The sequence below is a fragment of the Trichosurus vulpecula genome, chromosome 3 (assembly GCF_011100635.1).
Source record: "Trichosurus vulpecula isolate mTriVul1 chromosome 3, mTriVul1.pri, whole genome shotgun sequence".
NCBI classification, from domain to species: Eukaryota; Metazoa; Chordata; class Mammalia; order Diprotodontia; family Phalangeridae; genus Trichosurus; species Trichosurus vulpecula.
In genome coordinates, this window is record NC_050575.1 from 354717409 (window position 1) to 354732883 (window position 15475).

General features: G+C 38.7%; 1 protein-coding gene across 4 annotated transcripts in view; it reads left to right on the forward strand.

The window, feature by feature from the left end:
• SLC8A1 (solute carrier family 8 member A1) overlaps positions 1 to 15475 on the forward strand; it is a 490734-nt gene that overhangs the window by 429582 nt on the left and 45677 nt on the right. For all 4 annotated transcript variants that reach the window (XM_036752241.1, XM_036752244.1, XM_036752242.1 and 1 more), the window contains exons 8-9: positions 2175 to 2305; positions 6318 to 6417. In XM_036752241.1, coding sequence (XP_036608136.1) covers positions 2175 to 2305; positions 6318 to 6417 — 231 coding nt within the window. The remainder of the gene's footprint in view (positions 1 to 2174; positions 2306 to 6317; positions 6418 to 15475) is intronic.

Below are 15475 nucleotides of genomic sequence, written 5' to 3' on the forward strand. Positions count from 1 at the left end.
AGCAGGCTCCTGTAGTGGCCCCACCTTTCAAATCAGAATCCAAATGATATTCCTTCTTCGTCCAAGGAAAGGAACCAAGGAGCAATGCATACAATGAGGGGGAAAAAAGAAAGGTGAGCTGAGATTCAGAATACATGCATTTGAATCCTATTCTGCTGTTTACTAACTGTGTGACTTTAGACAAGTCATTTAACTTCTCTAGCCTCAGTTTACTCAGCTATGAAGTGAAGGGGTTAGCTAAATGACTTGAGATCCCTTCCAGATTTAATTCTGAGAGCGCCACGTTTTTCCAGTTTTTAGCAAACACAATTCATTAATTTGCCATGAAGAACCACACTATTGATGTGTGATTAAATGTGTAATTATTGCCATAGGTACACAGAACAAAAATAATGGGAATTGAAAATCTCTTTCTACATCATCACTTTAATCTCTCCCTTTACTAAGATGTACATGAGCCTTCTTTAAACATCCCCTTTCTGGGTTCCCAGGTCCCATAAAACTCCTGTTTCTCCTCCTTGCCTTACATTAAAGTTCAGTCACAGGAGGCCCTTGCTCATTTATCTTTTAGCTGCCTTCAGAGCTCTTATCCTGAGTGATTTAAAGACTTGCTTAAAAATCCTTTCAGCAAGGCATGACTATATATTCTTCATAAGACTCATTTACATGCTTATTTTTTACTTTCACTTCCCATTTTGTTTTGTCACTTGATATACTTTTTTCTTAAAATGGTGAACATGTTTTTTATCCCATCTGCTTCCTGGAATCATTGCCAGTCTTGTACCTGAAGCCTGTTTTCATCTGGAAGTGACTGGCCTAGGCTTATGTCCTAAGTGGCCCCTTTGAGAACAAAAAGAGTTAAAACTCAGTGAAATGTACCTCCAAGTAAAACTGGAGACCTCTCAATGGAAAGGAGTATTGAGAGAATGCTGGATGTTTTACCTAAATAGAAAAGGACAAAGTTACTCATCATGTGTAACCCTAGGCAAGAAGCTATTTCCTTTCAAAAGTATCTATTCTTGATAGGCTCCTACTGAAAGGCAGTGTGATTGGAGCAAGTGAGACCAACATAGACCATGAGTTTCACATGCTGCCTAACATTGCATAAGAATACCTGCATTTTCCACCTTTATTCACAGGAAGAAAATAGGCTTACTTTCCTTTCTTGACCTGGGGGATGAGGGACTCAGGACTCATGGGCCTGTCCCTCCTTTTTTTACATTTACATGACTTTTGTAGCTTTGATTTCAGCCCACTAATCTTCATCCTAAGTAAAGTAAACTGTGCTCAGACATTTTTCCCCATTAATCTCATCATGATACACCCTAAATGGATGGCTTCTGTAAATCACCTTTCTCAGGTGGAATGAATGTTTTATTCCCAAAGAATACCATCTTCCCTCTTAATAATTGCAGGCTAAGTGTTATAAAGCTTTTCTTAACAGCCCTCAAAGCTCTGAATAATACCAGGAGATTAGGTGATTTCTTCAACAGAGATATGGGATGAGATGGGATGGGATGGGATGGAATGGAATGGGATGGGATGGGATGGGATGGGATGGGATGGGATGAGATGGAATGAAAAGGAATAGGAGGGAATGGAAAGGATAGCATGGGCATATTTGGTGCTCCAAACTCTCATGACCACCTAGAACACTGAAGTAGAGAATATATCTTGTCTTGCACCATTTCTCTAGTTCTATAGTATTTTCATTTTTGTTGTCCACAAAGAGTTGGTGGAGTCACTTTCAACTAACGTTAATATAGGGTAATATCCTGATGTAAATCTGGAATAAACATCCATAGTGAGATCAAGATTTTAAAACTCTCCACAAGCAGCTTGACCATATTTAGTGAATAAGGAAATAGAAATGCTTATACTTCAGTGAAGTCATTTCTTAGTCCTTTAAAGCAGGGCTTTAAACTTTTTCCACTCACAACTCATAGTTTAAGGAGCCCTGCTTTAAAGCAGGCTGTGTCAAAGAGGGATCTTGGTGGGGACTTCACCCTTGCAAAGGAAAACCTTCTAGGTCTCATACTTTCATACAAGTGACTGCTTTAGCTGAAAACATGGCAATTGAGGTTTTGTTCCTCCCAGGTTTATTTTCCCAGAAGCCAGGGTTCCAGAATGAAAGTGACCATGTTCTTCAGCATTTTCCTATTTCCGTTTTGCAGAGGAATGTGATGACAAGCAACCCCTGACCAGCAAAGAGGAAGAGGAACGTCGCATTGCAGAAATGGGGCGCCCGATCCTTGGAGAACATACCAAACTGGAAGTCATCATTGAAGAGTCCTATGAGTTCAAGGTACACTTCCTACCACAGCCACTTCAAAGCCAGACTCCCCCATAGGCTTCTTGGCTTCCTGGAAGCCTCCTGGCCAAGACCATTGACCACATTGCCCAAATTGCAAGCAACAGCAGTGTAAATAGTAAAATAGAACCTTGGGTACTTGCCACCTTGTGAGTTCACAATGGGCTTACAAGGAATATTGGGAATATGCTGTTAGTGGTGAGGGGATAAAGCAAGACTAAATCCAAGCCTGTGATTTGAAAAGCAAAAGTACCTTATCAAACATTCTAAAGACTGTAAGGTGAATTTATATAACATAATTTTCAGGGAAAGATTCAAATAAGCAGGTAAAGATGGAATCTAAAAGATTATTCTCTGTACAGGGATTCAGAGAAATATGAGAAAATGTGTCAGAGAAAAGTAGACATTATTAAAGATGAGAGGACCATTTTACTTTTATCTTGTTCATCTGTTAGCTTTGGCTATCTCTGCCATGATATTGCTTTCATCTATACTTTCCTCTTTTTAAGGCCATTTTAGGAACCAAGCAACATCAGTGAAATGGCAGCATGGTTCTTAAAACAACAATATTTAGACTTGAGTGTTCAAAACCAAAGAATTTATGGATCATCCTGTTACATATAAGGCATGGTACTTGTTGCTGTGAGATACAAAGCAAGATAACATGTAGTTTATGCCCTCTGGAAACTTAAAAGGTCAAACCTTTCCCATGAAGTTTATGGGAGAAATAAGTCAAATATCCCCTACTATAAAAAGTTAGAATGCATCAAATAAGTGGGAAAGATATAAAGTTCCATGAGAGATCAGAAGAGCAAGCAATTACTTCTGGATAGAAGGATCAGAGAAGAATCATGGGTAATTGGGGTACATGAAATGGATAGGATAGAAAGAATTTTAATAGAACACAGAGTTTTTCTAGAGACAGGCAATACTATGAGCAAAAGTACAGAGGTAACCAAGGACGGAATGAATTCAGGGAATGAGGAGTAGCCTATTTTGGCTACAGCATCGATTCCATGAAAGAGAGCCATGTCATATAAGGCTGGAAAGTTATATTAGAGCCAGACTGTGGAAGGTCTTGAATGTCAAGCTAAGAAGTAAATAATGGGTAGCCCTTGAAGGCTTTTGAGAAAGAATGATCTAAGCAGAGTATTTGGACAGCAGTTTGGACAATGAATTGAAATAGGAAGACTAGAGAAAGGAATATAAATTAAAGAGGTCTTTAATAATATCTCAGAGAAGAGATGAGAAGTCTGAGTTATGTACAGTTCTCTCCAGAAATAATGCTTTCAGGTAACAAATTTCTTAAAGACCTTGCTGAAATCTTCCAAAGTCTCACCAGGGAAGCAAATCTGTACATCCCTGTGGCCTATCTGCTGTCTTTTGTGCCCTAAGGCAGGGCACAGATTTACTCCCCTTGCTCAGAGTGAGCTATCCTAATCACCAAGGTGCTGATACTCCCTTCTAACAGTGTCCAAACCTAGGGTGGAAGAGACTTGGCAATAATCACCAATTTACCTCCATATGTCCCCCTCCCACATGGCCATGGGGTATATATGCCAATTGAATCCCAGGAATAGCCCTGAGTATCATAAAGTTCCTGGATATAAATATGCAAACTAAGCTCTATTAATAACTGCCCTGGATTGCATATATTTTAAAAAGTTTCCTTTCTCTCAAGACTTTGCTCTTTGAACAATACTTTGAACAATACAAGAGGAACCAAAGTCCAATTATCAGAGCTTTTTGTATACACTAGTAACCCTCTGCTAACCAAACTGCTTTCCATTTTGGCTTCAGCCTATAGACCAAGGGTTCTTAACCATCTTTGTGACATAGCCCCTTTTGGCAATCTGATGAAGTCTGTGGCCCTTTCCCAGAATAATGCTTTTAAATACACAAAATAAAATGTGTAAGATTCCAAAGGATACCAATTGATTGAAATACAATTGTTATTCATATATATTATCCATATATGTGTGTACACACATATGCACATGTACATATATGTATATGCACACATGTATGTGTATATACATACATATATGCACATATATGTTATGTTATGTATATATTTTTTTCAAAGTTAGAGACTATGGGTTAAGAACTCCATAACTGAAAGCTTTGCCCAGACTACTCTGATATGTCTGTTGGGTCTGGTAAGCAACAGGTTCACTTCTATAAAATAGTAGATAGAGATTTGACCTGATAGTAGCCTAAATGCCATGGTTATTTGTGAAGAGATGGATTAATCCAAGACAGAATACACTGGTGCTTATCCCTTGATCTTGTGATTGCCAGTAGTGAAAGCTCTTATTGTTACTATTAATAGTATTAACTCAGGGCTAGAGAATCCATTCACAGACTAACCAAATACTCTTGGGCCTGTTAAGCTAGTTTTAACAAGCTTGTTTATATAATGTGTTTTCTACAGATAGATAATAATAATAACTTACATTAATACTATGCAATACAATAAGCCTTTATTAGATTCCTACTGTATGAAAAGTATAGTGCTAAGGTTTGGAGACACAAAAACAAATAGTGAAAAATAGCGTCTGTTCTCAGGAAACCTACATTCTACTGGGGGTGATACACTATGTAAAAAAAAGATAAAGACACACAAGAAAATTTGATGACAGAGAGAGATTCAGAACTAGGATATCAGAAAAGGCTTCTTGTAGGAGAGCACACCTGAGTTAAACCTTTAAGGAAGCTAAGGATTTTAAGAGGCAGAGATGAGGAAAAGGATGCACTGCAGGCTTGAGGGGAAGTCTATGTAAAGACAGAGACACAGAGGGCGTCCCAAATTTAAGAGATTGTTTCAAGTTACAGTATAAATTACATGTTTCCACTTGCCCATCACCATTGGGACATTGGCTCTCAGTTGAAGATTTTGCCTTTTTTACACGAGGCATCCATTTACCACTATGCTTTCTGGGTTCCCCTTATTTCGTAACATCTTATCCCTCCTCAGATAGCTCATACATAGTCAACACAACATTAAAAGTCGTAAATTTTTGAACTAAGTCCAAGTTGTGTGTGTGTTTGTGCTTCTTTGCCATGAGTGGGCTTTGGAGGACATGCTGACAGTAAGTTTGGTGGCTGGGTAGAATAGTTGACGTAGTTGAGCCAGAAAAGGCTACCCTGCTGTGCTAGGAATGCCTGCCCTCTTGCCATAGTCTGTGTGATCAAAAGTCTTGTGTGTAGATCACCCGCTTTCTTAGTTGAAGATTGCTTGGCTGCTGCTATTGACAAAATTGACCTTTTGACAACTGGAGTGTGTTAATTTTACAGAACCAAGTGTTTGACGCATGTCTAAAAAATCAAGGGTATAAAGCTGGCCAGTGGTAAAAAAAAAAAAAGATAGATGGAAATAAAATAAAAGATCGACTTCTAAAAAGCACAGAGACTTTTTTGGAGGAAATATAAAGGCGATGGCTCGACAACAATAAGGTTAACAAAATAGCTGGTAAAAGAAAGCTCCATTTGCTGTAGATTACACAGTAACCTTGATGCTCTTCATTACAGAATAAAAAATTCTTTGGATTCATCATTTTCAACCAACTCTGGCCTCTTATGAGATCCATATTACTGAGCAAAACACACTATTCCATCAGTTGCAGGCAGCAGAGGGGTAATGGAACAATAGACAACACAAAGTTCACAAAGCATCCCCAATGCCATTCAGTGTAAATGGATGAGGTGTTTTGACTTCTATCATGGTAATCACTGAGGCCATTCTTAATATGTATCCATCTGTCATTAGGCAGTAGAGTATTCTCATACCGGGTGCCAGGAACAATTTTCCATTTGTGTACATTTTGAACTAGGGGCCATGCTTGTATGCAGAATCACAATGGCAGTTGAAGTCAACACTCTTGTTCTGAGCCTGACATCTGCTCTCTCTTCCATAACTCTGGAGTTTTAAACCAGCATGGTCTTAGATTTCCTGAGGACCTAACCAGCCCAGCTGTAATTATCTCATTCTTTTCAACCTCTCTAGAGTACTGTGGACAAACTTATTAAGAAGACGAACCTAGCTCTTGTGGTTGGGACTAACAGCTGGAGAGAACAGTTCATTGAAGCTATCACTGTCAGTGCCGGTGAGTCCCCACCTCTGCCTGTAATCAAATTAGGATGCCCCACCCCTGAGCTCAGTCTCAGTACGTTTGCCAAGCTGCCCACAGCATGCCAACCAGAAGACTCCTCTATAGGGAAGCCAATGGCATCTAAAGGGTATGTAGCATGTGTTTCCTTTTAGTGAACACATTGAGAGTGTCTGCCTACATGAAGCAAATGTTTTCAGACATCCACTGTAATACGTTTTTCTCTCCTTTCAGTATTACCTTTTTAATGTGAATGCTAAAGTTAAGAATCTGACATGAAGAAGATCAATGTGTTGTGATGGAAAGAGCAATGGATAAAGAAATTTCAGTTTTGGTCCCAGGAGCTCTATCGTTAACCAATTTTCCAAATTTGGACATGTCATTTAATTTATCTGGGGCTTAGTTTCTTTATATACAAGTAAGGGGGAATGCACAGAACCAAGTGTTGGGGTAGCATCTAAAAAAATTAATGGATGTGAGGCCCCTTTGAGCTACAGCTAGAAAAATCATCAGATGATCTGCTAGGTCCCATTAGCTCTAAATGTCTATATTCTTTACCTGTGGTTTGAAAAAACCAATCATGGGGCTCTATATGAAAAAAATACCCTACCCAAAGGCAGAAGATGACAGAGGAAATTTCAAAAGGAAGGTGAGAATAACAAGAAAGTAGCACTGAGACTTTACACTGATAACTACCCATGCTGTGTTATTCTCTGCCAAATCTTTGTTTGTCTTGGCAAAGATAGAGATTTCCTGCTAGGAGGGTAGAGTATAGAATCCGGAGGAAAAAAGTTACCTAGATGTAATACTTGCTATATATTGATGAGATTCAGTTAACAAGCATTTGTTAAGTTTTTACTATATGCCTGGCACTGTGCTAAGCTCTGGGGAAAGAAAGAAAAGTACTTGCCCTCAAGGTGCTTGTATTCTAATGGGAGAGACAACACGCAAACAACAATATAAATATAAGATGTGAGAGTGTGTGTGTGTGTGTGTGTGTGTGTGTGTGTGTAAATCTGATGCAGAAAGGGGCCTACTGAATTCACCTTGCCTACTGAAAATAATCCAAATAGGTATTATGTGCTTAATAATGAATCCTAAAACAGTCCTGCACATTCCTCAAATGTGTCAATATAGAAACAGTCACTCATGCACACAGACTATTGCTTATTACAAAACTCTGTCTCTCAAAAAAAACACCTAAGTGCTGTGGGAAAAGAGAATGGATGAGATTTTTGTCAGTTCATTATTAATACTATTCATAATGCTTTTCATTTCTTTGGCTTCCTCCATTTAAGTATGCCATGAGATTTTATGAACATTAAATGGTAGCAACCATTCAAAGGAAATGCATTAGGAAACCTCAACAATTCTTTGCTCTGAAGCAAGGGGATTGAAAAAGATAGCTCAGCGTTTTCCTTTATATACCATATTACTATGGTTCAATAATTCTAATTAATGCCTGGCACTACCCTCACCACCAACAATGAGGCATGACTTGTTCTCTTTTTACAGACAGAGAAACGGACAGAGATGACTTATTTAAGAAGTCATGGAGGGAATCTATGACAAATCTCCTAGTCTAGAACATACCTCAGGGTTGCTTTCATCAATAAATCTAAATATATTATGAATTCATGATGCAGAGTTTAGGTACCAAGTAAACTTTATATCTTTGTCAATTGTCCCCCAAACTGTAGTTTCATAGGCTGGGGTTGAAAGAGAACTTAGAGATGATTTAGTCCAACCTTTTCGTTTTATAGTGGCCACTGAGGCTGCCTTCAGAAAGGAAATAACTTGGCCAAGGTCATACATGGAAGGTGTATGTGAATGAATAAACCAAAAATGTGTCTTCTGACTCCAAATCCAGTGCTCTTCATGCCAGGTTTGTTGTAAGTCAGTGTGTGTGTGTGTGTGTGTGTGTGTGTGTGTGTGTGTGAGATCCTGGGTGCTTTACTTTACCCCATCAGGCCCAGCTTCTTCATTCAGAAAGTGAGTAGACACAGAATAAACACTCTCCAACACCCCTGGCAATTCTGATCCATGATGACCATAAATAATCCTGTGCTGTTATGAATGATGACTAAGATATCTATTTAGTATTTAACTCTACATTATGGGTTCAGAATATAATCAGGTTTATTTATAAATACATCTGCAAGTTATTTTCTAATATCAGACTTAACACATTCGTGCTATGATTACCTAAATAAGCCATCTGTGCCTCTTTATTTCCTGATATATGACAAGAGAACAGTGCCCTGCACTGATGAAATCATAGATCTACATGTGTGTGAATATGCGCATATATATAATTTAACATCTATAAGCACAAATATATATATGCATTTTATATAACATGTTCCAAGGGGCATATACAGAAACATATACCTGTGCATATACACACACACATAAAGGAATATGTTAAACTGTATATGTGTGTATATCTGTATGTATTTTTGTGCATATGTACACATGTACATATGTGTGGTGATTATGACTATACAGACACATTCCTAGGTATAAATACAGATACGTGTGTGTGTGTGTGTGTGTGTGTGTAGTATATTTGTATGTGAGATTTTCAGTTTTAAAATTCCTTCCACTCATGTAGGTCAGCTGCTAATCTATAACTTAGGGTTTTAGTTGCCTGAGACCCTGAATGTTAAGGGACTTGATTATCGTTTTGTTGTTTAGTTGTGTCTGACTCTCCATGACCTCATTTGGCCTTTTCATGGCAAAGATAATGGAATGGTTTTCCATTTCCTTCTCCAAACAGGTTAAGTGACTTGCCTAGGCTCACATAGCTGGTGATTGTCCAAGTCTTCCAGACTCCAGGCCCAGCACTTCAGGGTTACATAGCCATTATCAGAGGCGGGGCTTGAACCTATTTCTTCCTATGTCCTTCTACCTATTGTACTATATTGACCCTTGTATCATCAATCTATCAAGCTATACACTTAACACACTATTAACCCAGCTTCAATTGTGTGTGCACCTTAAATTTGTAGTTGTGATGAGTTCACACAGAGCACAATCTCTATTGATCTTTGGCCATCATCTGTGATACTTGGTGAGCTATGGAATACATTTTATGAGATAGCTGGCTGAAAAAAGGGATGTGGTAGATGGGACTGAAGTTAATAACTGATCAGAGCATCATGTTAATGAGGCCAAGAACAAGTGACCAGTCTCAATAAATGAAATCTATGACATGGTCCAAGAGACCAAGAGACCTACTCCATAGGTAAGAAAACTTTTTACCATGACTAACTTGAATCGTGTATTAATGACTGATTGATAGCCCTCTCTTTAACCATTTTTCCAAGTACAAATGCCTATAAAGGCCTTTGAAGATATCATTAAGTGAAAATGATATTATCTTCTGAATGAATGCATGAAATTCAGATTCAATAAACCTGGGGGAAGCAGAATTGTAGGGAAGGTAGCATGGGTTTAGAAACAGAGGACCAGGGGCAGCTAGGTGGTGCAGTGAGTAGAGCACTGGCCCTGGAGTCAGGAGGACCTGAGTTCAAATCCGGCCTCAGACATTTGACATGCTTACTAGCTGTGTGACCTTGGGAAAGTCACTTAACCCCAATTGTCCTGCCCCCATCAAAAAAAGAAGCAGAGGACCTTCCTGATCGTGGGCAAGTATCTCTGAACCTCAGTATTCTCTTCTATAATATAAAGGAGTTGAATTAGATTAACTCTCAGGTCCCTTCAAGCTCTGTAGCAATGATCCTATGAATTCCTTTACTCAACAAAAATTTAGTAATCATCTATGTATGTAAGTAATTAGCCATGTGAGACTTTGAGGGCCATACAAAAAGTAAAGTTAGAACAGGTCTTAAAGTTAGAGAGATCTGGGTTCAAGTTCTGACTCTAGCACATCCTGTCAATGTTGTGATCCTGGGTGAGTACCTTAACTTCTGAGTGCCCTAGACAACTGTCAAAGATCATAAGCTGCAGAGAAGGTGCTGATCTGCATTGAAGTAGGGAGTTTGCTCACGAGGAGTTCCCTGGACCAAGGAAATCACAATTTCTGAAGCTATCCTCCCAAAAGCATAATGAATTATAATTGTTCATACCCTTACATATATGTGTACATACACATATATAAGTGTATATGTTTGTATATATACATCTATGCCTAATGCTTCAAGATTTACAAAGCTTTATGGTTTTACAAAATATTTTCCTCAAAATATCCCTATGATGTAGCTAATACAAATATTATTATTATATAATGTAACATATTATATATATACATATATATATATATATATATATGTCTTATCTTTGACAGATAAGACAGTGGCATAGTGGATAGAGTTCTGGGCCTAGATTCAGGAAGACCTGAGTTAAATCCAGCCTCAGATACTTACTAGCAGTATGACCCTGGTCAAACAGAGGGTAAGAATTATTTAACCTCTGTTTACCTCAGTTTCCTCATTTTACAAATGGGATAATAACAGCACCCATCACCTAGGGTTGTTGTGAGCATCAAAGGAGGTAATAACTGTAAAGGGCTGAGCCTGGCATATAATAAGCACTTTATAAATATTAGTGGTTATCATCATCATCATCATCATCATCATCATCATCATCATTATCCATGGTCATATATGTAGTAAATGTCAGAGACTAGAGTCTCACCCAAGGCTTGCCTGGCTCCAAGTCTCCTTTCATTCCACCATCCTGGAACACAAGTGAAAATGGATATTTTCCAGGAAAATGAAATAAATTGTTATGTCCCATAACCTTGATTCTTTACATGAAACCATAACAACCAAGCTACAAATCATCCAGATGCAATTTTTAGGTTGCGAGCATGTTTATGATCATTACCTTGTGGGTGGGCACCATACTGGCCCCCTCAGATTGCGAGTGGGAGAACTGGTGTGTGATGTTAAGTATGTTCTTTTCTTCTGAATGCTCAAGTGACTACTTGGAGGTAGGTTTGAGTCCACAAAAAGTACACAATAATTTTTCCAGGCTTCTGGTACATTCAAATTAATATACTATTTGAGGCCTGTAAAATTTCAGGAAAGCAAACTTATTTTGTAGATGCCTAATTTCATGAAAAAGCAGTTCCCAAATTCAATATTGGTATGTGTGATGAAATTTAAATGGCTATAAAAATGGGAATGTTCTTATGGTAGTTTAACAGACAATGAAATTCATATAACTTACTGGAAAAACAAAATCTTACTGAGAGTGATGGATTTAAGTTTTCATAGCTGATTTTCAGGCATTTTAAAAGGGCCTGGTTTATTTTAAAATTTTAAAGGGTAGTTATGGTTTTTCATTTTCAATTTCTGGCTGTTTAGTAGCTTAGGCAGAGCTAAGAATATAGGCCTGCCCAGGAAACACTAAACAATAATAATAGATGTACTCAGGAGCACGTATTATGAGAGGAATGCCCCACTAGGCTCTGGCTGACCTGGATTCTATATCTGGTTCTTTTGCTCCCTAGCTGAGTGGTCTCAACTATGAAATAAAGGTGATGTATTAATTAAATAGGCTAAAGCCCTTTTCTTTCCTATTATTTTGTGTTTCTTTGGCTCTTCTGACTTGTTTCCACCTATTATATCTACTATGGTTTCATTTTAATCAAAGTACTTTGCCCATGTCTCTGTGAGGACAGACATAGCAAACATTATTAGCCCCATTGTGCAGAGGAGCAGACCAAGGCTTAAATAACATCAATAGCTATATTTATGTAGCACTATACGGTTTAAAAAAAGAACTTTTCATACATTCACTCATTTGATCCTTCCAACAAGCCTGTGAGGTATATAGTGTGAATGCTATTTTCCTGAGACACTTGGAAGGATACTGGAGAGTTGTGTTTGTTACTATAGAGCAATTAGGCTATCGATCAAACATTCACTGCACCTGGCATGGTCACCGCTCAACCCCAGAAGCAGCCCTGGGGTAACTCTGACCCTCTGAAAGCTTGCTGCCTCCTGCCTTTTAACTCTACCCCTTCCTGAGTGGAAATGTTACTTTCCCATTGGTCTAGAGGTTAACAAACATGACCTAATCAAATTATGACTTAAAGTTGCATCCGGCTAGGTAAATAATGTTTCCTAATTAATCTATTTCTTATTCAAAAACATATTGTGATAAGCCTTTGATGCCAGGGTTCTTAATCATTTTTGTATCAGATTCCTTTGGCAGTCTGGTGAAGCTTATGGATTCCTTGTTCAGGATCTTGTTGTCTTTTTTTAAATGAATTAAACAAAATACATAGGATTATAAAGGAAACCAATTATATCAAAATAGAATTATAAAATTATTTTGAAAATAAGGTCATGGACCCCAGGTTAAGGACTACTACTTAATGGAATTAAATACAAATGAATAGAAGCAGAAGCATTTGTTCATATGTAATAGACATGGAGATGCACCATAGCATTGTGATAAAAGAGCTGGATCACAGTCAAGAAGATTTGGGTTCAAGTCTTGCCTTTGACACAGCCTATTCATGTGATCCTGGGCTTGTCACTAGACTTCTCAGTTCCCCTAGACAATTCTCTAAGATTCTAAATTGTAGAGCTGGTTCCAGTCTACATTGGGAAAGAGGGTTTCCTCCTTGGAAGTTCTTATACCAATGAAATCACAATCCAAATATAAACACAGATTGTGCCTTCCATTTCCTCCCTGATTCAGCTGAGGCCAGAGGCTAAAATCCCAGCAGGGCCGAAATTCATCATTTTCTTATCTCCCATCTCAGAGATGAGAGCTATCTCAGTAGTTCAGTTCTCAGTTGGTCCCAGTAGGCATCTGAGCAAAAGGATTTTTTTCACTTACACGGCCTACAGCACCCATAGTTAGATGCCCTGTTTGTTGCTGTAAAGATGGCAATAAAACTAATCCTATGCTATGCCTTCTCTCCTTGGTTCAGCTAGATATAACCTGCTCACACCACTCACGCAGGATCAAAAACTGTGTACCCAACTTCAGTCTCTCCCCACAAGCCCTCAAATGTAGTAGGCAACAGATTCCAGGCTGTGCCCAGATGGCAGTGGTCTGACATTCCGCAATCAACAGCCTTCGGTGGACAGGAACATCATCATGTTCCCTCTGCCTTTCAGCTTCAAAACTCTTCATCATTTCTAGTTCAATGGCATGGCATCATGTCCCCAGCCATGTCTCTCTTCTCCTCCTCTATCCCTTCCTCCTTTGTCAGTGGCACAGCCCTAGGTATGCCTATTCCTAATGTAGTATGGAAACAGTATCACAATCCTTTTTTTACAGAGAAGGAAACTAAGTCTTATAGATATTATAACAGAGGAAACCAAGTCTTATAGAAATTGTAATTTCCCCATGGAGACATTGCTAGTAGGTGGTATCATTGGGTCTTTGAACCTGTTCCATGTTGCTGATTTGAGGTTAACAGTAAAGCATTCATTTGTCACTACCCACTTTTCCTATATTTCACAGCTCAGTCTTTGGGACTCCCAGGAGCTTATGGTAACATTGATATGTAGATTATTATACATCAATATACAAAGAGTTAAGGGGAATGTCTCACCCTAAATAATGGTGGTAGGAAGGAGAAAAAGCAGGGATACAACCACATATCCCAGAGGTTCTCCTTTCACATCATAGGATTAGTACCAGGAGGAGTAGAGTGTGACAGTTAAATGGCTGGCAGAAACCTTTCAGGCAAACCTCATTCTACTGAGTGTCTTGAAAGTATGTCAGAAAGTCCAAGTGACATTGATATTCATTATCTCTCTGGTTTGAGTTTCTCCCTTACCCCAACTACTCCCAAGTATTTGTGATGCCAAGTAGAAAGGAATAGCTTCAGGAGAAATTGCATGCAGGAAAGGGCCCTTCCGACTTTAAAATTCTACAATTCTGTGAGAGTGTAAAACAGGTAAGAAAGGACCAGGCTATCAGTCAGCATTCCTCTAGCAAAGAAATATTTCTTTCGGATGCTCTCAGGCCGGGTCTATGTAGAGCCATGGAATTTTGGGTAAAACTATTGCTTTTTTTAAGACCATACTACCCAATTTCAGTATAATTCTTCAGATTATATGCACCCTTCAAAGCATCTGAAAACACAAAATTGATCTTTTTAGCCTTAGCACGACTGTATTTTTTTTCTCCCAGCATCCAGTGTTTTTAAACCTTGCTGAGGAAAAATGTAGAATGCTGGTAAAGCTAGGCTGAAAGAGAATGTTTTCTCCCCCTGAAATGATGACTCTGCTTGAAGATTTAGCTCAGATAGGTGACAACTCAGGATGACAACAGCACCAGAAAGTCTTGTTTATCCCCTTGGAATATCTTTCAATTGAGCACAAAGTACAGAGGGTGCTTTTCTGGCCTGCCTGGATATAGCTCAGAGCACCATTGCCTCTAGAATGAGGCTGAATGTTGGGGTATGGAAACTTTTCTTTTGTGTGTGTCAAACCCAAATCTTCTAGATTTTTCCATATTCTGAGAGAGTCAGGACCAGCAAATCCACTGAAGAATTAAAGGTAAGGTTCAGAGGATTTAGAGCAGGAGGGGACATTTGTGATCATTTGGCCCAACCCCATCATTTTACAGCTCTCTAAAGGAATGAAGTGATTTGTTCAAGTCATATAGGCAATAAGTAACTGGGCCAAGATATTTGTCTTCTCTAATTTTGGTTTTGGCCTCCTCCATATTCAATAGACATATATACTGGCATCTCTAAATTCATAGAAAAAACTCGACAAAGATCAAGTCTCCAGATTTCCTCTTAGAATCCTATGGTCAGCTTTGAGAGTATGGAAGTAGCAATGCCTCTAATATGAGAGGTTTGTCATTTAGTCATTTTTCGGTCATGTCTGACTCTTTGTGACCATGTTTGGGATTTTCTTGACAAAGATACTTGAACAGTTTTCCATTGTCCTTGTCCAGCTCATTTTACAGATGAGGAAACTGAGGCAAACAGGGTTAAGCAACTTGCTTAGGGTCACCCAGCTAGTAAATGTCTGAGGCTGGATTTGAACTCAGGTCTTCCTGACTCCAGACCTCACTCTATCTACTGAGCCACCTAGTTGCCCTAGTATTA